Source organism: Aotus nancymaae, unplaced genomic scaffold (assembly GCF_030222135.1).
Source record: "Aotus nancymaae isolate 86718 unplaced genomic scaffold, 86718_ANA_hifiasm-v0.15.2.pri h1tg000008l, whole genome shotgun sequence".
NCBI classification, from domain to species: domain Eukaryota; kingdom Metazoa; phylum Chordata; class Mammalia; order Primates; family Aotidae; genus Aotus; species Aotus nancymaae.
The window spans coordinates 52,559,308-52,585,662 of record NW_026988419.1 but is presented as its reverse complement, the minus strand read 5'-3'; the positions used below and the strand labels follow the sequence as shown (position 1 = coordinate 52,585,662).

The 26,355-nt window shown below is 36.5% G+C and overlaps 1 protein-coding gene across 2 annotated transcripts in view; it reads right to left on the bottom strand.

Moving 5' to 3' along the window:
- CWC22 (CWC22 spliceosome associated protein homolog) overlaps positions 1–26,019 on the bottom strand; it is a 66,931-nt gene extending 40,912 nt beyond the window's left edge. The window contains exons 1-5 of one of the 2 annotated variants that reach the window (XM_012471454.2): positions 25,812–26,019; positions 13,873–14,011; positions 8,599–8,663; positions 6,440–6,550; positions 1,524–1,769 (exon numbers count right to left, since the gene is read on the bottom strand). In XM_012471454.2, the coding sequence (XP_012326877.2) occupies positions 1,524–1,769; positions 6,440–6,550; positions 8,599–8,663; positions 13,873–13,899 (449 nt within the window). In that variant the 5' untranslated portion in view covers positions 13,900–14,011; positions 25,812–26,019. The remainder of the gene's footprint in view (positions 1–1,523; positions 1,770–6,439; positions 6,551–8,598; positions 8,664–13,872; positions 14,012–25,811) is intronic. The other variant, XM_064373285.1, reaches the window with a different exon arrangement.
- Positions 26,020–26,355: the final 336 nt, after the last annotated feature.

Below are 26,355 nucleotides of genomic sequence, written 5' to 3'. Positions count from 1 at the left end.
TCACAACCTATCTTATTAAACTAATCAAACAGCTGCATCAACTACAGACTTCAACTGTTTATGAAATTATCTTAAAGGAATGTGCTTTAAATTACATGTATTGCTGACTCTCTCCTGTCTGCTTTATTTAAAAGGAAGCAAGACTTGGACTGACAAAGTTTCTAGTCTTTTACAAATAGGATTGCTTTGGACTGGACTGGAGAAACTGAATACTTTCCAGTAATACTGCCATTACTGCCTTGTGCATGATGAGCAAAATGCTTACATGATAATGAAGGTCCTACTAACCACAGAGGCCATCTCTAAATTCCTTTTCAACCTAACACTTCAAATATCACTACCAAGTGCTAAAATATGACACATAAAGAAAAACTTATTAGTTTCGAATTTAATGGCATCAAATACCTCTTTCTGGTTCTTAAATTCAGTTTTAATTTATTTTAAATCTTCATAGCTTCTTTTAGATAAATGACATTTCTACTTTAAGCTAATCCTTGAAACAAATTTAGATTTAACTTATATAAGGTTCTCAAGCACTTTTCAAATTGCCATTAAAACACAACCAAGAAAAGATATGGAAATACTCCTGTCTGGCTTACCTTGCATCTGTTTTTCTTAAATTATAACTATTAATATCTTCTATCCCAATCTTTTAACTAGTTACCTGACAACTGAATAAACATTTCAATCTGGGACCATACCTTCCCTAGTTATCAACTCATCTTATTAGAGAAAATATCTCAAAAACTTAGTTGCACTTTCCTAAATAGCTCCTCACCATCCCAATTATTCTGAAAAGGGAAGGAAGAGTGTTTTGAGTGTGACTGTTCATATACAAATTTTGTTTGCCTTAGAGTAGCAAAAAAGTATAGTCTAAGATATCGGGGTCTAAAGAAAATATACAAAAAGAGAAAATTGCCAGCTTCAGTTTTATAGATGAGTATAGAGGTTGGCAAACTATATCCATGAGTCAAATGCAGCTGACCACCTACTTTTGTAAATAATGCCATATTGGAACAAAGCCACACAATACCTACGACTGTTTTCACATTTCAACGGCAGAAATGAGTAGCAACATCAGAGACAAAATGACTCACAGATGTAAAATATATACTATCTGGGCTTTTACAGAAAAAGTTTATTGACTCCCGGCTTACAATAGGAAAGGTCCATTTTAGAACTAAAATGCCAATACTACTCTTTTCTACAAAAAGTAGATGTTATCAATAGTAATGCATCCATGAAATTATGAAAGGAATAACAGTTTGAAAATACCATAAAAAGGGTAAGTAATCTTTTGCTCAAACTTTTTAATTCATTCATGCAAAAAAAGAAGTTATGAGCTAATATAAGGGCAAGCAGTGTGTGGTTTTCCAATGGAGCTATGAAGTAGGTCTCTAATTTGAGGTCTCTATCACTGTAGATTAATGTAAATTCTCAAGAACCAGAGTTAATTAAACCATAGTTGACTTATTTTTCAATGACAATATCATGGCCTTATATACTTATTGATATCAACATGCCTGTTTTTATCTGTAATTTGTTCTTGCATCATCCGGAGCTTTGCAGGAGGAATATATGCTCCACCAGTGCGAGTAAGAAGAGGATCCACCTCATCTTTCTTTTTCTTTGTAGCAGGTTCATCCTGAGCAGAGGAACTCTGAGTTATTGATGTTTCTGGGTTTCTCCTCCCAGGAGATGGGGATTTCCGGGACCTTTTCCGATCCATATCTCTTTCTCTTTCTCTGCGTTTTTCTCGCTCCCTGCTTCTGTAATATTAATTTTTTTAAGAGCAGAAAAGACAATATAAAATACACTCTTAACAATTAAGTGCACAAAAATGAGTGAAACTTTAAGTGGGCCCCACAAAGTCACACTAGGAAAAGTGGTTTAGAATGATAGTGAGACAGCGCTTCCCAGAGAAAATGCAACAAACTAGGTCCTGAAGGCTTGACAGGATTTAGATTGGAGGCAAGTCGGGAGGAGGAAGGGGAGAAGAAGTATGGCATTCTGCAACTAGCAGACGAAGGAATAACTATTGAAAGACTGAGCAGGGGTGTTAAGGTAAGAATGAGTAGCACAATCAGGAAACAAAGAATTATGTGTGATGGTAGTTGGAAAGATGAGTTAAAATCTAAAACATATGCAAAAGACTTTAAGGTTTTTATACTGGAGCTGATGGGGAATCATTAAAAGTTTCTGAGTAGGAGAGTGGCATGAAAAGAATGTTTTAAGAAGAAAAATTAGCCTGTGGTATCTATGACAAATTGTATAAAAAAAGAAGAAACCAAGAGTTAATCTCCAATAGTGGTTACTTTAGTTGTAAGACTGCTACAGAAAACATATTTGAAATTGTTTCTTGATAGAACTAATATTTTTTATTAGAAATCTCAGAATATTGGAAGCTTCTGCTTATTTGAGACAACGTAGGGGGGGGAATTTTTTCTAGCCACAATTAAGTCTTCCTTCCCAACTAACATACCTGATTATCCTTTCTTAAGACTTTTAAAACAATCAAAGTACAGTTCTCTGAAACCATCAAGAACTAACAGGAAAAAGCAAATCCTTGCATTTTGCTATCTTTCCCCAGAGAAAAGTTTATCCACTAAGCTGCTTTTTAAATATATTGCCTTGGAAACTCAGATCATTCTGTTCATGTTTTGGGTAACCATGAGTCATATATAATACAGTAAATAAAAGTAAGTTTCATATTATCACTGCATTACCAGGAAAAACTATGAGATAGATTTTAGCTAAATCTAAGGGGTATGTTTGAGATGGTTTTTTTAAATATATAGTAATAAAACCTACATGGAGACTGAAAAGCAGTCGCCCTCCCAGACAGCTGTGGAGGAACAGTTTTGTTTGTTTACTTTTAAGTTCAGGAGTACAAGCGCAGGTTTATTATACAGGTAAACTTGTGTCATGTGGGTTTGCTGTATAGATTATTTTATCACCCAAGTATTAAGCCTAGTACTCATTAGTTGTTTTCATTGATCCTCTTCCTCCTCCCACCCTCCACCCTCCATAAGGCCCCAGTGTGTGTTGTTCTCCTCTATGTGTTCATGGGTTCTGGTAATTTAGCTCCCACTTATAAACGAGAACGTGTGGTATTTGGTTTTCAGTTCCTGTATTAGTCTGTTAAGGATAATGGCCTCCAGCTCCAACCATGTCCCTGCAAAGGACATAATCTCATTCTTTTTTATGGCTACATATTATTCCATGGTGTATAAGTACCACATTTTCTTTATCTACTCTATCACTGATGGGCATTTATGCAGATTCCATGTTTTTGCTATTGTGAATAGTGCTGCAATGAGTATACACATGCATGTGTCTCTATAATAGAATTATTTATATTCTTTTGGGTATATAACCAGTAATAATTGAGATTGTTGGGTTGAATTACAGTTTTGAAATTAAGATATAAGAGACTTAAATGACTCCTAGAGAGGACAGACAATCTGTATACACCAAGAGTCAACAACAGACGAGATAAAGAGTGATTTCAAATATAAGCCTCCGTTAGTCACAAAGGCACATACTCTAAATTCTCTGAATTAATTTGCAACTGAGTTGCTTCTTCTTGTGAATACATATGTTCCAAGAGAATAGCTACAGAAGGGATTTCCTGACATTGGTTACGATTCGTCTGAGAAACACCAAGTAAGAGAGCTAGCTGGCTGATAAAATCAGATCCTTTTCATTATTGTGTTTGTTCCTTTATAATGCAGAAATAACAAAATATTCTAAGAGTCAACATGTTTGGACTGTTAGCCTTTATGTTCTACATAATACCTAGCCTGCTTACTTCACAGTGTGACTGTGTGGATCACATGAGACTTCATTTTCATACACTAGACCTAACAGAGTTATACTGAATTAGTACAGTCAGGGATTATGAAAAGACATGGGCTTTGGAGTCAGAACTGGGTTCAAATTCCAGTTTCAATATCTACCAGATGTTTAAATGCAACCTCAGGTAAGTTACTTCATAAACTCAAAGCCACTTCCTTATTTGTAAATTGAAAAAAAATAGTATCTCGTTTCTAAGAGCTTTTACAGTATACTGGGAAAATACGCAAAAAGCTTAGCTTACCGATTATGGCTATAGCAGTTGTTCTCATTAAGGTGTCATTAAGGTGACAGCAGACAAGCCTGGATTTTGAACGTTAATGTAATCTGACATTTTAGGATTAAGTATATATTAGAAAGTGATGAGAAGGAAATTTTCGGCTGTAAATATCAAAGAATGTGCTTAGCTCGAAACTGCAGAGGAATTTGGTCAAAATTCCTGGGGGTTATAATATTGGTAGTAAAGGGGTGGATAATATCTGAGAAACACCAAAAAAATTAGTGAAAAATAAAATATGAGAGTCAGGTTTTGGAAGCTAGATGACTAGAGAACACAGGAAAATCAGGAGAAAGCTGGTTTTATGAAAACAATGATAAAGGCAGAAAGACGTCTTTTAAGGGATAATGAAATGGTTGTTACAGAGACAAATCATAGTTCCTTTATAAAATACTGAAATAATGTTAGCTTTTTAAGATTAATTAGAAATACATTCAGAATCAACCGCATTGTTCAACAATAGTTTATCTGAACTCTTACATTGTTTTCTATATAAAGTGCCTGCCACTGGTTCACTGCTTTTCACTACTCAAACTGATATGCTCAAGAAACTAATACTTTAAAAGTTATAATTTTCTTAGTGTCTACTATGTTCAGACATGGTAGTAGGACAGACATTATTTTTAAACCTAAACAACTAGACAAGATTCATGTTATCATCCTCATCTTATAGATGAGAAACTGAGGCTCAGAAGAAATTTGTTAAGAAACTACCAAATTTCAATAACTAGTAACTAAAACTTGAACTCTAATCTGCATGAATATGGAATCTATTCTCTTTCTATTATGCAACACTTCCTCATTAAAAAGGCTAAAATACAGACATTCCAACCAAAGTCAATTTCAAATGACCTGGAAATTGTCTGCATCACTACTTCTCTCCTAAGCAAAGATACATGCAAGTTAAGGGAATACTACCCATATAGTGACTTTTGTTTTATGTACTTGAGAGTATTCTCATCTGTAGAGTTCTAGTTAACATCTCTTCCCTATATTGAGCATCTCAAGTATCTACTCACCTATTTTCTTTGAGACTACCATTACTTCTACCTGGAGATTCTCTCCCGACATGTACTAAGTAACTTTTTATTCCATTACACTTTCTCCTGAGCAAATACAGAGGCCCTGTAGTGAAGTTTTAAAGGGAATTTTAAAAACACCAACATCTTTCTAACACAGCAGTCACCCCTTATCTGTGGTTTCACTCTCTGAGGCTTCAGCTACCAGTGGTTAACCATAGTCCAAAAATAAGTGACTACAGTTCAATAAGATATTTTGAGAGGAGACCACATTCATATAACTTTTATTATATTATCATAATTGTTCTATTTTAGTATTACTGTTGTTAATCTTTTACTATGTCTAATTTATAAATTAAACTTTATCATAAGTATGTATGTATAGGAAAAAACATTATAGATATATATGGTTCAGGTATTATCCACAGTTTCAGGCATCAACCGGGGGTCCTGGAACACGTTCCCCACGGATAAGTGGGAACTAATATATTCTCATTGTAAAAACTATTATTAATTTCTACAAATGAGAAAAAGAATTGAAATTAAGTACAGATCAATAACAAGGGGGCTATAATACTCTGTCTAGTGTTCAGTGAAATCTGAATGGCACTTAATGTCTGACTCTTCTTAAGTATTACCCCTAAGAGTTTCCAAACACTCTCATTCCAATATTTCTTGCTTTGGAGAAGAGTTTATCTGCCTTCCATTTGGTTTCCTTGCCCATTTCTCAACCAAGTAAATCTTGTAAGTCTTGTTAGCCAGAGTAACAGGTGGGTAACCAAGTTCTCTAAGGCTCAAGTAAAGTAGAAAAAAACTACAAATTGGAAACTTTAGTCTCAATGTCCCTCTGCCATTATGTAGGAAAATAAGTTTAGACCACTCTATATCATACAATATAAATTTCTTTCATTTAGTAAAGAATCTCAAAAAATCACATAAGCTGACTACTTTTGCAGTACAATATAATGAATCAGCTTGGGCTTTAGAGTCAGACAGACTTGGGCTTGGCACTATTACATTTCAAAACACGAACAAATTACTAAACTTCTCTAGGCCTCAGTTTCTTCAGCTGTAAAGCAGACATAACAGTATCTACACTTCACATATTTACTGCCATAAGAAGTTAATTCACATGAAGTCCTTATTAGAAAGCCTGGCACCTAAGAACATCCAATTAATGTTAGCTACTATTATTTTTGTTTTTATTATAAATATAGCATAAAGCATTTGTTTAAATGAAAGTTTAAACAAATAAGACTTTCGACAGTTAGAAATTCCCAACACTAACCGTGACTCCATGCTACTATCATAAGAATGTCCTCTTCTTGAATGCTCACAGTCTCCTTTGCTGTAATCAAAGTGATCTCTATCCCGGGGGGATCTTTCTTGTTCTGCATGTCTAACATAAAATAAGAAAACCAAGTTGTAAGTTAAAAATAACTATGTTATAAATAGTAAAGTCATATATTGGTAATGATAAAGCAGCTCTACGACTGAACAACATCTTATCAAACTGTTCTTAACAGCTCATTTTGCTAACACCCATTGTTTCAGTAAGAATTACAGAACCTTTCAGCTTGTACACAGCAAAACAACTCCTAGAATTCACTTAACAGAACTTATTTGGTTAGTGAATTATCCTGATGCATTTTGTTCTCAGTAGGAGACATATATGTGGATATCACATACAGTTAGCATGGAAAAGGCTATCCTGCAAATGACTCCTTTTGCTTAGTTGGCTCATTTATCAAAACACTGAATGTATGAGACCACTGTCATTGGTTGGCCTCCATAGGATCTGTTTAATTTGACACCAAAAGACCATATTCATCAGTTGTTAATCTTGAAAATGCATTACTGGAAAGCAATGAGAATGGGTTGAAATTATTAGCAAACAAGGATGGATAGCATTGGGTCAGTTATTTGAATCTTAAAAGTGAGGGCCGGGCATGGTGACTCATGCCTGTAATACCAGCACTGTGGGAGGCTGAGGCAGGTTGATCATGAGGTCAAGAGATCGAGACCATCCTGGCCAAAATGGTGAAACCTCATCTCTACTAAAAATACAAAAATTAGCTGGGCGTGGTGGCACGCGCCTGTAGTCCCACCTACTTGGGAGGCCAAGGCAGGAGAACCACTTGAACCCAGGAGGCAGAGGTTGCAGTGAGCCGATATGGCGCCACTGCACTCTAGCCTGGCGACAGAGTGAGTGAAAGTCCATTTCAAGGGAAAAAAAAAAAGTGAGTAAAATCAAAGAACCTTAAGAGAAGTTAAATATATACATAATAGATATATAGTAACATAATCCATATTGTACATGCACATCTACAATTAAGTTATACACACATATACCCATGTGTGTATGTGTCTGTGTGTAGAAAGACATATATATATTTTAATATATAGGGAGTGGCAACTGGTGAAAGGCAGTAAGTAGTCACGAACCAGGGCAATTAACTTGATGTCCGAAAAGCAAAGCTTTTAGAGATATTTAGCAGAGTAGAATAAGAAAGTACATACGGAGTAAGGAAGATTACACAACTGAAAGCAAGTTTGAAGGATGCTTCTTCCTTCATAAATTATTTTTAATGGGCATAAAAAATTATTTTTAACAATCATTATATTTAATAGACCATATGCTTAATGGTCTTTCAATGATCATAAATGAAATGATTGTAGTCCTAATATGAATTCATAATGTACATTAACGGTAACATTTTTGGATTTTAACATAATTATAATATGATATAATCCAGCAGTCCTCAACCTTTTTGGCACCAGAAACCAGTTTTGTGGAAGACAATTTTACCACAGACGGTGAGGGTGAGGGGATGGTTTCAGGATGAAACTGCTCCACCTCAGATCATCAGGCATTAGTTAGATTCTTATAAGGAGAGCACAACCTAGATCCCTCACATGCACAGCTCACAACAGGGTTTGTGCTCCTATGAGAATCCAACAAGCTGATCTGACAGGAGGTGGAGCTCAGACCAAAATACTGGCAGGCCTGTTGCTCACCTCTTGCTGTGCGGTCTGGTCCCTGGATCTAGGGTTGGGGATCCCTGATATAATCCATATAAAAATATTTTAAAAACAATACAGGGCTATGTAAATGTAAGGGACAGTACTACCAGTAGTAAATGTAGCACTTCTAAATAGTGTAATTTCAACTCAGTTTTCCATTATATACTTCCATTCCATTAGTATTTGAGACATTAAAAATTATTCCCTTTCACATAAAAATTACATAATATCTGGAATTATTTACTAGACACTCCTAAGAGTCATTTAAGTATGATTCCTCCATCAAGTCCATTCAAGTAATACTGGTTATAAAACCATTAGAAAGACGTTATCCACCCTAAAATTAGAAATCTAAGAGCTAAATTATTACATAAAACTTACTATAAAAACTACATTGCATTTAGAGCATATAAAACTATTTACCTGTCTTCTGGGGAGGAGTTCCTCTGATACGAATTAAGGTTTTCCCTTCTGTCATGACCAGAAGGCTTTAAAAAAGGAAAAAGGAAAAAACATTTCAAAAATTATTTATGTTTAAAAAAAAAACACAGGCTGAAATACATGTCTCAGAAAGTTGGAAGTACTTCAGATATTACATTAAAACATTTTTTAAAACATCATTAAGAAGAATTCATGTTACCTAAACAGTCTATAAGATAAAACAAAAATTTCGGGCCTGTCTGTGGCAGGCACCTGTTTTCATTATGGACCAAATACTTTTTTTTCTGTTTTTTTTTTTTTTATTTCTTTTTCTTTTATTTTTTATTTCAATAGTTTTTGGGGGAACAGGTGGTATTTGGTTACATAGATAAGTTCTTTGGCGCTGATTTCTGAGATTATGGTGTACGAATCACATGAATAGTGTACACTGTACCCCAATGTATAGTCTTTTATCCCTCACCGCCACCCCTCACCCTCCCTGACCCTTTCCCCTGAGTCCTTAAAGTCCACTGTATCATTCTTATGCCTTTGCTGGACCAAATACTTCTTTCTAGCCAAAAAAAATTCAAAGTAGAAAATGATAATTCTCCAATTATCAATGACATCTAGTTTATATTTTATTTATTTATTTTTTTTTTTTGAGACGGAGTTTCGCTCTTGATACCCAGGCTGGAGTGCAATGGCGTGATCTCGGCTCACCGCAACCTCCGCCTCCTGGGTTCAGGCAATTCTCCTGCCTCAGCCTCCTGAGTAGCTGGGATTACAGGCACGCGCCACCGTGCCCAGCTAATTTTTTGTATTAGTAGAGACGGGGTTTCACCATGTTGACCAGGATGGTCTCGATCTCTTGACCTCGTGATCCACCCGCCTCGGCCTCCCAAAGTGCTGGGATTACAGGCTTGAGCCACCGCACCCGGCCTTATATTTTATTTCTATGTAATAGTTACAATTTTTATTTTTGAGGCAGGTCCTGCTCTGTTGCCCAGGCTGGAGTGCAGTGGCACAATTACGGTTCACTGCAGACTCAATCACCCAGGCTCAAGTGATCCTCTTGCCTTCATACTGTACTTACCTCATCTCTCCTTTGGCTTATGAAAACCACAACTTTAGTACAGGGTAAAATAAACAGCTGGAAAAAACTGACTCTAACATGTTTATAAAAATTCATTTTTGTTTTCAACAAACATCATTTGAATGTCTGATATATATTATACTTTGGTAAGCACTACAGAATCAAACAACATTACTTTTTTTTTTTTTTTTTTGAGACGGAGTTTCGCTCTTGTTACCCAGGCTGGAGTGCAATGGCGCGATCTTGGCTCACCACAACCTCCACCTCCTGGGTTCAGGCAATTCTCCTGCCTCAGCCTCCCGAGTAGTTGGGATTACAGGCATGCACCACCATGCCCAGCTAATTTTTTGTATTTTTAGTAGAGATGGGGTTTCACCATGTTGACCAGGATGGTCTCGATCTCTTGACCTCGTGATCCACCTGCCTCGGCCTCCCAAAGTGCTGGGATTACAGGCGAAACAACATTACTTTTAAGGTATAAGTCCTATTCCAAATCCTTTGAAAAACAGGATACATATAAGTAACTTCAGGATACATGTAAGTAACTTCATGTAACATGAGACTGACATGAGACAGAGATATGAACCATCCAGTTTGGGACTATATCCTAATTTAAAAATCTAAATACATTAAGGAACCAAAATGTTTACCTCTGCATATAGGTAAAATTTGTTACATAACTGGTCTACATTCAAATATCGACAAGCCTTTTTTTTTTAAGAATTAAAATGATATTAATTAACCATATTGAAAAGAAAATAGCATTTAACATACCTTAATCTTGAAATCTAAGATAAACTAAATCAAACAATGAGTAAATGTTCTGCAAACTTGCATGCTTGCCTCCTTAATGAAAAAAATATATATTTTAAAATAGAAAATTATTCTGAGTAGAAATGTAAGATCCAACTTCCTCTGATTTTATGACTATCTAATTAACAGCAGTTTGAGTCTAACATGATCACAAGTACACTGCAAAACAGTCTCATTAACTATTGAACTTTTTGAACAGTATCCACTAACTAATCTATATAGATGAATAAGCATGTAATCAAAATTGATAATTTAAAGTAACCGTAGTTTAGCTGTTACTTTGCACTAAATTCAACCATCTTAAAATTCTGTTTCTAATATAAGAAAGTTTTAAAAATTATTTCACTTAGTAACACAGTGAAATAGAATTGTTCAATGTATATAATATAGGTTTCTATAAAACTTCACATAAAGATCTTAGATCAGACACAGAGCACAAGATTCACTCAATTCAATGGTAACATAAAATACAATATTTATATGATCATGTATTGTAAGACATAGTCCTTCCAGTGTAGACATTCTGAAGGATACAATAGATAAGAAAGGCCAAGGAGCTTATGACCTTGTAGGAGAGGCTCATAAAGATTTCCACAATTAAACACATTAGACTGTAAGTTTCCAAGAATGAGGGAGAGAAAGTAGGAGAGTGAGAGAGGGAGAGAAAGTAGGAGAGTGAGAGAGGGAGAGAAAGAGAGAGAGAAGAGGAGGAGGTAGAAGGGGAGGAGGGGAGAATACAGGGGAGAAGACAGAGAACAGTAAAACTGCATGACCTCCTTTCTCTTTACAAGGCAAAGAAATTATTTTGATTACATTAAGGAGAAGGCCTCAATTCTGTGCTAATGATTTTTAACACATCTCCGCAACATCTGTTGTGAGCAAGAGGAAGAGACCAAAAATATTGAAGTCGTGAATAAGAAAGATTTCGTAAATATGGTCAAGAAACAAATGACTGGCACACATAGTAAGTGCTAACAGGAGATCTTGAGTAGGAAATAATCACTGTGGCACAGGGTGCTAAAGGATGAAAGTGGGAAAATGGGGACTTGAATTTGGCTTTCATAGATGAATAGAATTTCACCAAGTTAAAAATCACTCGGGTATGATTCAAATATTAAGAACCCAAATTTCCCTATTTCTTTTATCACAGACTTTAGATTGTTAAGTCAGTGCAGTAGCTGAAAATACTATACAGTCAGAATTACCTTTAAAATTTTTCTAAACTGTTCATGAAGCAAAACAAATATGATGATATCATGCAATCACTCATAGTCTACAACAACATAGAGACAGCAGTATGAGGAGACAAGGGAAACAAGAAGCTTGAATCCAGAGGCTTTCAGGATCCACTAGACATTAAGACAAGGAGGGAGGAAGGGCTAGAAGAGGTAGGGAGCTCGCTAAGGAAGCTACCATAAAGTTCAAGGGAAAAACAGGGAATTCTCAGTTGAAGCATTATGAACCTAACAGGTGAGTCCTCAGAACATCAAGGAAAGAGCTGAGTGTCACCTAAAATAAGAATGAGCATCACCCCAGCTAGTGGACCTGTTGTGGCTAACAGAAAGGAGAGAAATGGAAGCAGACCAAAGAGAGTTGGCTGGGAAAGCCAAGCCACTAAGTGTGAAGGGCATGCTAAATGAAGTCACTCACTCCCAGGCCCAGGCCCGGGGGGAAAACGCCACAGGAGACCCATCAGGACCACATGAGGGAAGCGTGGAGAAGCAGAGGCTAAGAGGAACTGAAAGAGGATTCTGAGAAAGGCTAAACATTTCTGCCTTTGAGTGAAAAGGCCTTAATCTAAAGATCTGAGTGCTCTTGTCTAACACAGCTCTGTCAACAGCCAGTTTTGCACAAGGTCTCCTTTCTTTTATTATGTCCCCAGCTCCTAACACAGAATCTGCCCCCTACTGGGTCTTCAACAAATTAACTGTTTAAGTAACAATGGACCAATGAGTACAAGTCCCAAAAAGGTTGATTTTAGAAGAATATACAAGGGTTACTGACAGATGGAACTACCTTAGGAAACTGTGAGCCCCATGCCAAAAGAGATACGCACCAAGCAGAGGCTGGATGTCTACCTAGCAGAGGGGTGGGTAAGTGTCTTCTCACACTTGACAGAGGCTGGAAAAGATGGCAGCAGAGGCTGCCTTACTCTACAAGTTTACCAGTTCAGCTTAAGCTTAATAAGCACCTACCACAGGGCCTACTGTCAAGGAGCTTGCAATCTACTGCTTCTCTTTAAAGAAGGAACTTTAGGGGTACACAGCTGGTAGAGGAGAGGAAGGGAGGAGTGCCTACAGCTATAATCAAATAAAAATACAGTTCCCCCTTTACTGACTCTATGGCCCAAAAAGTGATGGCTTGGTTGTAAATCCATGCAGCTGAAAAGAAAAGGAAGTTGAGTAGTTTGCTCACCTGCCAAGTTCACTCACAGGCAGAACAATTTTGAAAGCAGATGGAATTACTGGTCCCTGTTACTGCCCTGATCTCACCTACTATAATCCTCCCCTTCTGATACCTGCCCCACTCACTCTAGATTCTTTGCCTTGGCACTTGCTTTTCCTGCCAAGCACACTCTTTCCCCAGATATCGGCATAGTTAACTCTCACATCTTCAAGTCTCTGTTCAAATGGGTATCTTTTCAACGGGCCCTACTAACCCCTCTATTAAAAACTGCAACCCCTCAATGTTGAACCCCTGTACCCTATTCTACTTCTTTTCTCCACAGCACAAGTCTATTACTTAACATTCTAACATACTATATAACTTATTTAACAAGTTTATCGTTTAGTCTCCTCCCCACAACTATAATGTAAACTCCATGAAAACAAGGATTTGTTTTATTCACTATTTTGTTCAAAGTTCTTGGAATCATCACTAGAACTTGCTATGCATTTGTTGAATAAATGAATGTACACTGTCTAAAGTACAGCACAGAATAAAGAGCCCATCTATTCATAAGAAATATGCAACAAAAGGCTCACACTGTAAACAGACAAGCAGAAATTTCCCTGCACTGTTTGATCACTCACATGATTTATGCAGGCACTGCTGCATGCATGCACGTGTACAAACACACACACACACACACACACACACACACACCCCTGTATGTTCTCTCAACTGCTCTCTTGCACACTATTGCTTCCATATAGCTAAGAATCTACATTTAAAATTGTTTAAGTTGGATGTATTGGTTTGGTGCAAAAGTAATTGCGGTTTCTAAAAATTGCAAAAACTGCAATTACTTTTGCACCAACCTAAGTGCCACTCTACTGTCTGGCTCTGCTGTCCTAATTACGTAAATGCATTTAAAGAACAGGTAATCGACTATAAGCCTACATCCTCTATTTTAAGTTTCGAACACTTACTTTTATCTGTGCCACACTACTTTTCATTTCTGTTGCTGGTTGGTCCAATAAATCAAAGACTCCTCAAACTGGTCCAAATAACAAGTACCCAATGCTCTGAATTCCTTGACAGTTTACTTTTTCTGTCTGCAAATATCACCTATAAAATATACCAAAGAAAACTTTGTTAACACCAATAAAGTGTGTAAAATGATGACATATTTTTTCTACACAATGGACATTTAACCCCATTTTTCTTAATCCATAAACAAATATAATAACTAAACAAAAATTTTAAAAATCCTTAAGTAGTTACACATAATAATGTATACCTAAGATATGCTAGTAGAAAAAAAAAAAATCCATGAACGAGAGAGCAAGCAGAAGGTTATATTCTAAGGACCAAGAGGAACAAAACTTAAAAAGAGATGTCCTATAACTTTTTTATTAAAAATGTTCTCAAAGTGAGGGAGAAACACACCTACATCATAAGATAGTATTGGGATATTATTTTTAAAAAATTGAGAAAACAATGATAGAAGAGAAACTATATAAACTCAGTATAAAAATCCAATGTTTCTATACAGACTAAGAATGAAATACCCTATATCCTTGCAATAATAATCATTAAGAAATAAATATAATCCACACAGAAACTTAAGGTGTTAAACTACAATAATTATGTTTCAATGTGATCTATCAATGGCACAAGGCTTCAGATATATACACATACGAGAACTAAGTATCTGGCTCAGAATAAACCTTGTCATCGGCATTAAACCTAAAATCTTTAGTTGTCTTTTAATATTTGCCTAAGTAAATTTTAGTAATTTCTGCAAGATGCTAAATGGATACTTAGGTTCACAAAGAACTTCTGTTTGAGTATTTTATTGTAAGTACATATCTCTATGGTTTATAGTTTAAGGCAATAAAATCCCAAAAATAAAATAGAAAAAAAAAATAAAAGGATTAAAAGATATAGAGATTGCAGAGAAAGTAATGTACTTAGTACCAAAATAACTGAATACAACTAGAAAAAAAAATTAATTTCAGTGTTAGGGTATAACAGATTATCTGGTCCAATTCCTTCTTTTTAAAGAGAACACTGAAAGCCAGATAAGCTATTCCAATTATAATTATAATAACTAAGTTATAATACCAGTTAAGACTTAAAACTAGAAAGCTATCGTGAGGACACCCTGTTAAGTATTCCTCTCACTAGAACACATATAGAAATAGTCTTTACATTACAAAGTGATACAGAGCTGCTATCATTTGATGCAGACAGGGATGTATACAAATTACTAAGTCAAGTAATGTTTCTATTACAATGGTTGGCATGGTGTCAAGGTTAGTAAAGGCAAACTTACCAATCTAGAAAATATAGCTACAATTTAAAGCACATCACTGCTTATGTATGAAGTCTACAGTTAAGTAGACAAATGTGTGTAACTTTACATAATACGCTGATTAACAGGCTCTTTCTTCAATTAGTTATTATTGCAGTAGTTTGGAAAGCTCAGCCTTGTTTTTAGCTGGCAAGTTCTCCCCAAATCTTTCCTTTATATATATTTTTAAAGATTACTCTGGTCCTAAACCTAATGCCATATAACAGACCAGTCTATCTAGGACCTTACCAGGCCCACAACTATGATATTATTGTTTGAACTCGGTTTCAGAGCAACTTTTCCTACTGGATGCTATACCTTAGATAAAAATTGAGAAAATCCAGAATAAGTTGTATAAAACATTTCATAAAATCAGACTCTGACAGTAACAGAGAGGAGAGGCATGACCCTCTACCTTAAACAGTCTATTCTGATATCATGAAAGAGTTACTATCTTAATAACTCTATATTATCCGAAGTCAAATAATAAATGTGTTTCAAAGGGGAAAGAGAGGTTAGAGACTAGAATGTTTCATAATACAATAATTACACTATTTTCCTGTAAGAACTTAAATAACAAGGGTGTTTTGGTTCCCAGTGCCACTGGGTAGTCTGTGAGGCACCTCTGAACAAATTTTTTAAAAGGGTAACTGAACTTCCACTTCTGAAATGGCTAGGAAGTTCCTACTGAACCCAATCCTTTCACAGACAACAACCATAAACTCCTGATAAAACACACAACAGCCACCTGAAGGCACTGGAGAATCAACAAAAACAGGCTGAGTCTAAGGAGAGTAAATGCCCTGGAGAAAGGAGCAACCTGAGTGAGTTATCCCATTTAATACAGCTTTAGTCTGAGGGCAAGCTGCAGTCTGTACCATGCAAGGGTGGCTAAAACTGACGAAAAGCTGCAGCCATTCTCATTTGAAGAAGAAGAGGACAGTCTGAGGCAACCACAGCTGCTGGAAACTGAGGGGAAATCCAGGAGGGGAGAGAGTGAGTGAAGGGAAGCCCCATATGCTGGGTATAAATTGTTTCCACATCTCTAACTACCTCTGAACCAACACATGTACAAGACAGATTCCTGCCAATAACTGAACTAAGATTTGAACTGCTGCTCAAGAGAATGGAGTTTGGAATTTAAGTCCAACCAAGTTAATTGCCTAAAAAGTCACCACTCCTTAGAGGAATGTAAAGGAACCAAAGTCTCTGTAACATAACAATAACAACTTCCAGGAGACAATTAAAAATAACATTTAAAAATTGTGGTCCAATCTTAACACAACCAAAACAGATCAATGCTGAGATGACCCAGATCCTGGAATTAGCACATAAGATTTTTAAAGCATGGTTTTTAAAACATATGGAAAAATGCAAAGGAAAATATGCCTGGGAAATTTCAGCCAAGAGAAATGATAAAATAGAACCAAACAGAAATTCTAAAACTGAAAAATATATGAAATAAAAAATTCACTGAATATGCTTAACAATAGAATGATTAATGGTTAATAATAAAACTAATGAAAGCCAAAGATAAAGAGAAAAATCCTGAGAGCAGCAAAAGAAAAAAATAGTATATTATATACAGAAAATAACAATTCAAACTACTGCTGACTTCTCATCAGAAACTAAATAGACCATGTTCTCACCCATATGCAGAAGCTAAAAGAGTGGATTCATAAAGATAAAGTAGACTGGTGGTTATCAGAGGCCAGAAACAGGAGTGGGATGTGGAGGATGAAGGAAAAAAAGGAACACAAATGTATTTATTACCACTGAATTGTACACTTAAACATGGTAAGGATGGTAAATTATACATATATACATATATATAAATTTTAAAAATTTATATTTGTATATATAATTTACATATATATATATATATATATAAACTTGAAAAAGAAACTATAGGGACTGGAAAATGGTGAAACAATTTTTAAAAGTGTTAAAGATAAAAACCAGGTAACCTATAATTCCAGCAAAAACAATCTTTAAAGGAAGAAAAAAGGAAGACATTTACTGATTAAACAAACAAACAAAATAACTAAGAGAAATTAAGATAATTTATCACCAGTAGACCTGCACTACGAACAAAACAAAACAAAACACGCTAAAATAAGTTCTTCAAGCTAAAGGGAAATGATACCAGGTGGAAACTTTTTCAGAAAGAAATGAAGAATACTGGAAATGATACCTTTCTCAGGAAATACAAAAGACTCTGTTTTATTTTAATTTATCTAAAATACATAGGACTCTTACAGCAAAAAATATGTCTTGAGGGATTATATGTAGCTGGAGTATATATGTGTGTGTATATATATATATATGTATGGTATATAGAATTAGCAGTCAAAATGGAGGTACACTACGCAAGGTTTCTACATCTTTTTTGAGGTGATACAATATTGACTCTAAGTAGTACATGACAAGTTAAGGACATATATACTGTTCCCTAGAGTAATGACTAAAAAAAAAAAAAATGTACAAAATATAGTGTAAAAGCCTACAAATTAAAATAGAATTTTTAAAAATATTTAAAACAGAGGCTACCCCTCTCTCACCTCAGGATGAGATCCCTATAGGGATAACCCTTGCTGGATTCAACAAGATGACTCTGTTGAAACCAAATTGCATGACTCTTCCCAAAGGTCCTGCTTTTATGGCTATAAAGGTATAGAGAGCCATAAAATTCAAAACTTTACTTAATTTACTTTTGCTCAAAGATACTGGTATTTTTTTCCCTACCTCTACTAGCACAACCATTTATCATTTCTAATATATCCTTTATTACCTTTAAACCCAGTATTATGTATACATACATTTGTTCCCCAACAAATAATACAGCACTTCTATTATTTGCCCAGCATCTTTCTAGGCATTGGATAGGCAACAATGAACTACCCTAACAAAATCTCCTATTCACATGAAGTTTACATTCTAGGTATAGAAGCAAATCTATAATAAGCAAAACACTAAGTCACTCAAACAAGGTGACAGGCTGGGCTTTTTTCCTACATGTCAGTTTTAAATCACTACTTAACAGTGTATAACTAGTTTGATATCACTATATTAAAAACAACCTGAATCATGGACACACGCATGAGAGGAGAATTACTTGTACATATATTGGGGCCCACCTCCGACTTACTGAACCAGAAAATGGGCAGAAAGTGTAAGGAAAAGACCTGTGCATACTTGTTTTCTGAAAGTATTCCCAAGGGAATTCTAAAATCCAACTTTTCCCTGAGTCTCCTCAGCTTTTCAATTCTACATAAGAAACTTTGGTTCTTAATTTGTTCTCAAATCATGAGCCACTTAGCCAGAATATGAAGACCCCACAGCCTACCTACTTTATAGTGAAGAACTTAGTTGTAAATCAATTGGAGGGACACAGAAATTCCAAATGTATTAATTCTTAATAATTCACAGGTAAGAAGTGCTTTTTAAACCTGAGAAATTATGGGCACAAGTTATAATCACTTACACAATCTTATTCAATCTTCATAATTACCCTGCTCTGGTGATTTTTTTTAGCCATGTTTTTCAACGGAACAACTGAAGTATAGCAAATTCAAGCAATCTGTCCAAGTAAATTATACCTAGTAAATGGCAGAAGCTAAAATTCAAAGTCAGGTTTATCTGATGCCAAAGCCATATAATATCGTGTCCCAATGAAAACACCAACATTAATGAATTGAAGTCAAAATGGTACATTATAAAATGTAAACAAGTACAGACTCTACTATCCAGAAAATTATCCTAGCCTAAATTGATCTATTTGTTCAAAGCTCCAGACAGCAAAGACTGATTTAATACAACAAAGCACTACTTCTTTTCAGTCATAGGAATTTTAAGGATTCCTTTATTTAATTAGCATACCTAGAATTCATTGTGACTAGGTATACTACGAGGAAAAAAAAAAAAAAAATCACTTGACTCTATTGCACAAGATTGGCATTTTCCTTTGCTTGTCCCCTGGGGTCTTAAACCCAGTCCCTCTTCCCAACCTACTTACACATTTTAAAACTAGCAATTTCTGTGCATTTTATTTCAAATTACCTTACATATTTAAATTTAAAGAGTCTTCTTTCTGATTGGTATCATCTTTCCCCTTCACCCTTCATCAGCAAATAATTTCTGGCAATAAAGTACAATCTGTTACATTTCCATGTCTCAAAATGTAAGTGTGAAAATGACAACATTGTAAAATAGACTGCTATCATAGTTCTAACAAAATAATGAATATATTGTCATTGTCCAGATTTATACAGAATATGCCTCTTCTGAAATTCTGAGTTCAACATATGCATGCTAATACTCAGAGTAACTGGAAATTCCTGAAATGAGTGATTTATCTAGAGTTTATAGCTCTCTCTGCTCTTCTAAGCATCACTATGTGAATTTTATGGTGAATTATTAAATTTCCTTCCCCTTCTCACAAGAAAGCAACTCAACAAAACCACACCTGCTCTCCTGAAGAAGGAGGATATTTTCCAATAGTAGATATAGTACTCATGAGAGCACTATTAAAAAAATGAGAGTTTTTTTCTTTCTGTTTCATCAGGCATTAGAAAGCAAACTATTTAGTACCATTTATAAGAAGTACTTCAGACTGTTAACTAGAAGCTATAAAATTGTGAATTCTGCAATTATCTCAAAATTTAAGAAAATGAGAAAATATTCAACTAATGGCTGAAATGCACTGCTTTCCACCTGACTTCAGTAGCAAAACACTTCTACCATTGTCACTTCGGTGTTCTCAGACCAGGTTAGAGGAACTTGCTGAAGCATACTATCAAAAAATTGCTAAAGGAGGGAATCAACAGTGAATTTCCTTTAGTTGGCTCCTCTGGCTTCTAAATAGTAACAACAGGTTTGGTGAATTTCAAACATTATAACACAGTTCAAATTTAAAATATATATATAACCCAAAACCTAAGTGGCAATATTACATAATAAAAAATAAAAACTGTCTTAAAATTATTCTGAATGCCAAAATATAACAGGAGGGAGATAATGGAATTCTCAGAAAATCCCCCAACAAGAGCCAAGCCCCCAAGGAATGGATTTTCCTTCTCAGGAAACAAACAGAAGTAACAGACTGGCTTCACTCTTGAACAATATAAAACAAGATTGCTGTGTACTTTCCGTATCTGTACTGAAGGAAACTTTCTTTGTTTAGGAAAATCATTTCTTGCTATTTTTTTTTCAAAAATATTTACATATTAGTGAAAAATGTGCTCCATGATATACCACATAAGGTAAGGCAAAAAATACATAATTTGATGTCAACATAGAATCACAATTTCAAGAAAATAAAATGTTCAAAATACTCCTGTCTCTTCCTAGAAAAGTCACCAGTACAGTTTGACAATGCTTTATCTGCAATTCTAAAATCTGAAAAGCTCTGAAAATACAAAGATTTTTCTTAAGCATGTGGCAACTCACTGGAAAGCAAAATGTACTGACTTGACACTGAATGTGACTTGACACAATGCAGAAATATTAGTGTTTGATTAGAGGATGTTGCTCCAGGCCCCAAATGGGGGATTACTTAATATGCAGTATGTGCGCTGGATTTTTCTAAAATCTACAAGATTCTGAAGTCAAAATACTCTGGCTCCAAGAATTACAAGTAAAGAGCTGCAGAGCTGTACTCCCTGTTTTGCTTCCTAGTCACTGCGTATGCCAGGTGTGCTCTCTGACTCATAATCATTTGAATGACCAGATTCCCAGGTTCAAGGACAGGGCTAGAAGTTGTGCAGGTCGTTCTGGACATTGTTTTTTTGTAAAAGATAAGCAACATAAAAGCATTTGAGTGGTCTGCAACTCTGTGTGGAAAGCAGACAGCCCAAATTTTGAGACACTTTAAGACAGTAAGACAGAGGCGTGAAAAAAAAAGACGTTTTAACGGACCCAATGATACTCATTTTAATGATAACAATTATAAAACAAAATCTTAAATTTCAAACCTGTACTGTAACCCTCAACACTCTACTTAATATATGCCTGTGGTAAAAATAGCTCTTGTGCTTTTAATCACTCACTGAATACTTCCTTCTTCACTTTTTGAAGTTTGTATTTGTGCACAAGAGTCTATCTTTGTGAGGTTACAATAATTGAAGAATTTTGTACAGGAAAATAGGACCAAAAAAGTGATGAGGCTAGAGTCATAGTTGATATTTATATTCAGTGACTGAGAAATGCTGGGTGCAGTGGGCCTATAGTCCCAGCCTCAGCAACAGAATGAGATCCCATTCCCAAGAAAATAGTAAAAGAAGAAAAAATAAAAGTGTTTACAGAGAAAATAAGGAAGAGTGAAACTAAGAGAAACAAAGTATGGCTGTAGTCTTTACTTAAGGCAGTGCCTATGTATAGTCAGGAGATACATAATTACACAGCACACAAAGCACGGAGGACTCTGTCCTAGGGTAAAGAAGAAATGTCTAGAAATGTCTAAAAATGTCTAAGTGCTACAACAATGTTATAAACAAAGTATAACTGGAAAAGAGGGTTTGGGACACACAGAAAGAAGTAGGTCTTAAAGCTGAGTCTTGAAAGACAAGGAGAAATTATCCATATAGAAATGGGAAAGAGGTCATTCAGGAAATGACAGAGAAGCATGTGTAAAGACTCAGAGACAGAGAATTTGGGGATTCCAGGGTGTATATGAATAAGCAGGAACATGCAAGACTCATTAAGCTCAACTATGAAAGGCTCTGTATGAGTACACTGGATCTTCAAGGTTCTTGGTCACTGCTACATATCCATAACCTAGGACAGTGTCTGCTACTTAGTAAGTTCCAACTCTAAAATTAAATAAAAAATGGGGAGTGTATATTTCTGCTGATTACTCCTATTTTTTTTTCCTACAAAGAACTCCTTATAACGCCATTTTGTCAACTTGCTCATCAAGGAATACAACAGCAGCCTTGTCTCACCTTTTAACTCCTACTTCTTGGAAATACTAAGATTTCCAAGTCTTAGTGCATCAAGACAGCACTATCAGATGCCACCCCCTATTAGTCTTCATTCCATGTTAACCTGTGGAGCAGCTTGACAACACTTCCTCATTGAGTGAGATGAAAAAAATACTAGTTCCTTTGCAAGCACAAGAGGAAATCCAACCCTGAAGGTGCAGTTCTTTCAACTTACAAAATCAAGCCTAATTACTGAATATGCCACATGCCTTCATCATACATTCAAACCACTCTCTCCCACCCCAAATCTGCTCCTCAGCTTGCCTAATTAAGTATATGAGCGAATACATTCTGCCAATTTTCATGGCACAGCTTTGAAAGTCACCTTTCTGATTATTTAATTAGCCATTTAGTAAACCACATTCTGGTTTAAAGAAAACTTGGAGGTGTTGGCCTCCATAGAGAAATTTAGCCCCTAGACATGTAAGCACTGCATTCTACTACAGAGGCTCCTGTAGCCAGGTCTAAAATAAAGCTATCCTGACCAACTATCTCAGGAAGGACGCACAAGGTAACTTTTTAGGTGGAAGTGCTGAACTCTGTCTAGCTCTACCCATTTATAAGTTAGACTGAGAGACAGATTAAACATGAGTCACCACTGAGTTCCTCCTTCCCACTAGCTAACCCATTCTCCAGAAGTTAATATGTACCAAGGCCAAGGCAGCCCATACCCCGTTTTTCGTATCTGTTCACTGGGAAAGACTTACTAACTTGACTATATATAGTAAAGGCTTGCTTTAATCCATGCTTAAAGTTTGCACTTTGTTATAGGCATTCAAATGTCTCTTCCAATGTCCACTTGGGAATGTATATACTGAGAAAGAGTATAAGTCTGGGAGTTTGCTAAAACCAGTATGCTCTGTGGCTTTATTGTTCCACCACCCTCCCATGCTCAGATAAACAGAAAAGCAGGGAAATTCAACAAGGAAGCCTTCAAAGTTATCAGTGGGATCAGATGTATTACCAATAGCCACTTCTTTCTTGGACTAGCTCCAGGCACCATGAACAAACGATGCCCAAGTTAGGGATATGAAAGGTAGTACAAAATTCCATCTAAATACAGGTGGACAATAAATTGAAAATATTATTCAAGTTAAGGCATAGGTATATGAAATATAAAATGTGTCACTGTGTTGTCTTTTGGGCGGTCTCAGGTACAAGCCACTGTAGGTCGCTCAACAATGTACAAGCACTGGGAAGGAAAGCTAACTTCCTTTTTTTTTTTTCTTGAGACAGAGTCTCATTTTGTACTCTAAGCTAGAGGGCAGTGGAGCAATGTCAGCTCACTGCAACCTCTGCCTCCAGGGTTCTAGTGATTCTCGTGCCTCAGCCTGCTGAGTAGCTGGGGCTACAAGCTAATTTCTTTTGTATTTTTAGTAGAGACGGGGTTTCACCATGTTGACCAGGCTGGTCTCTAACTCCTGACCTCAAGTGATCCACCCTCCTCAGCCTCCCAAAGTGCTGGGAATACAGGTGTGAGCCATTGCGCCCCACCAGGAGCGTTAACTTCTAAAAATTCAGCAGCTGGGAAAGCTAACAGAGCTAAGAAAGCTGGCTTGGAAAAAACAATTAAGTAGTCTAGAAAGTGTCAGAACTCCAAAAAGTGAGTGAAGATAACCTATCCAAAGCAGGGAAGGATGTGGTGTCATAATAATAAATACTAGCTGGCCACGGATCAAATACTTTGGAGCAAGGAGGGCATCAAACCTGATTCTGAGGGCAGGGGAAGGACGAATCAGTTATGTCCCTAAAGGATGGGTTAGATCACAAGTTCTCAAACTAACTGGCATGAGAATCACTGGAATGTTTTGGAAAAACAAACAAAAATAAAATCGTTGGGCCTCCATTTCTACGTTTCTGATTCAACAGAACTGGGGTGAAGCCCAGTAATTTACATTGCTAACAAGCTTCAAGGAGATGATGCTGCTGATTCAGGAGACCACACTTTGGAAGCACGAGACCAGAACATTAGATCAAAATTCTTGGTCTTTAACTTATAACCAAGACAGTCTCAGAGCCGCAGTCAACTGAGTTGGGAAAGACTCCATAAAAGTGACATGGACACTTAAAACTGGAAGGACACTTAAAGGTGGAAAGGCAACATTCAGAACCAGAGAACAAGAATGGAGGCACAGAGAGAACTCATCAACTGTATCATCGTAGTAATTTACAATAATATAAAGCTAACACAGTATATCAGGCACTGTGCTTTACAATAATATAAAGCTAACACAGTGTATCAGGCACTGTGCTGAGTGCCTCATCAGTATTAGTTTTCTTTAAACTCCAAAAGACAATCCAATGAGGCAGGTATTGATTGTATTGTTACCTACAGATGAGGTAGTAATACAATACCTGCCTCATTGGATTGTTTTCAGACGATGAAGCTGACACTAAAGACCTTAGATAACTTGCTCCATGTGACAGACCTAATAATTGCACAATAAAATTGAAATATTTGTTCTATTAGTCCATCACCCAGGACCAACACAAGTGAGTTTCCTCCTCCTACTGATATTGCCTGTTACAATGCTTCTCCTGGTCAAAACCACACTTTTAATACGAATTTTAAATCTGCCCTTCCATAGTAGGATAATTTATGTTAACTCCTGAATTTCCAAGCAATCCTAAATACAGGTAAGAGTTAGGTTAACTGATCTGCTGAGGACCAAGTTTGCTTGTTTATCTATTTCGAGTCTCTGCACACCTAAAAATGCAAAGGAAACTCTTAGCTAATTCTTGCATCAAGAATAGCCTTTCTCCAAATCCTGCCTTCTCCACTTACCTCAAAAGAATTGTGAAGATTAAGTAGAAATAGGTACTGCGGTTTCTGCAGTTAAACTCAGTGAAATTAACTATTATATTTACATTATATAATGCTGCACTGTAGGACCCAGAGCTCGTTAGAGAGGTGGAGCCTGGAAAGCCAAGTTTGGCAGTTATTACCTCACTAGAGATGGATAAAGGATGACAGATGAAGAGGACACAGGAGAAATGAAGCGTCTTCAAGACTAAACACTAGAACTTATCAGTATTTACAGGGCAAATAAATGAAGAAGAAACCACTAATGAAATTTCACACAAATAGTCAAAAGGATATAAGGCCGGAAAAGGCATAAGAGTGCAAGCACTTCAACTAACTTTTAATCAACTACAGCTCATTAATCCCACTCCCTTGGAGCGGGGATCTGGGCACTAGCAAAGGGGCTTTCGCAAGCCCAAGTGACTCCAGAGGCTCTAAATACGAAACACTGCACACGAAACAACAGAGCACCAGGATTGGTGCAGGACTTCAGATAGCTTCAAGAACCTCACAAGGAAAGTCGGTCGGTCGGCGCAGGCAGTGAGTGAGTTGACACAGCCCATTCCCTCCCCACCGGCTCGGACTCCCCGGCCCCAACCGCTCTCACACCCCCCTCGCGGGTCAGTGCCTGGCGGAAAGAGAGCCACGCGCACTCCAATGCCGCTCACAGCCGTACCAGTGAGCCCGCACCCACTCCTGGGCCTCTTTCACTTCCCACCCAATCCAGCGACCCGCCACCCCTACTCCGGTTCGCTGTCTGCGGGGACTCCACGGAGTTTGGATAATTACCTAGAGCTCCACCGCGCCGCCATTACACCGGACGTACGTCACTTCCTTTTCCCGACAACCGACAGTAGGAAGAATGCGGATAGTGAAATACATAAAAACTTGACGCTCAACTGGCTTGACACGTTATCCTTTTAATTTATTTCAAATACCATATCATAATACCAGAGTCAAAGTGGTCGATCCAGGCACACTGTCTTCCTATCAAAATGGCTACAAAAAAGAGAAGTTGACATGAACTACAAAGTCCGAAATCCAGCGCCTGAGTTGACGGAAATGATGAAAGCGGAATTGTAGTTTAGCATGGAAGGCCGCGTTGTAAGATGGGAATTGTAGTTCATACAGATGGGCGCCTACCAGTAACATCCAAGGTGCTCACTGGCAGCCTAATAGTGTTTAGAGTTTAGCCGAATTTACTTTAATCTAAAACTATTTCTCTGCATTTAGGGGAAATTTTTTTTTAAAGCAGTTTGTCACTTTTCCTTGAAAATATTAAGAGATTTTCCTGAGACTTTATAATAGAGTTTGACCAAGAGCCTAATAAGCA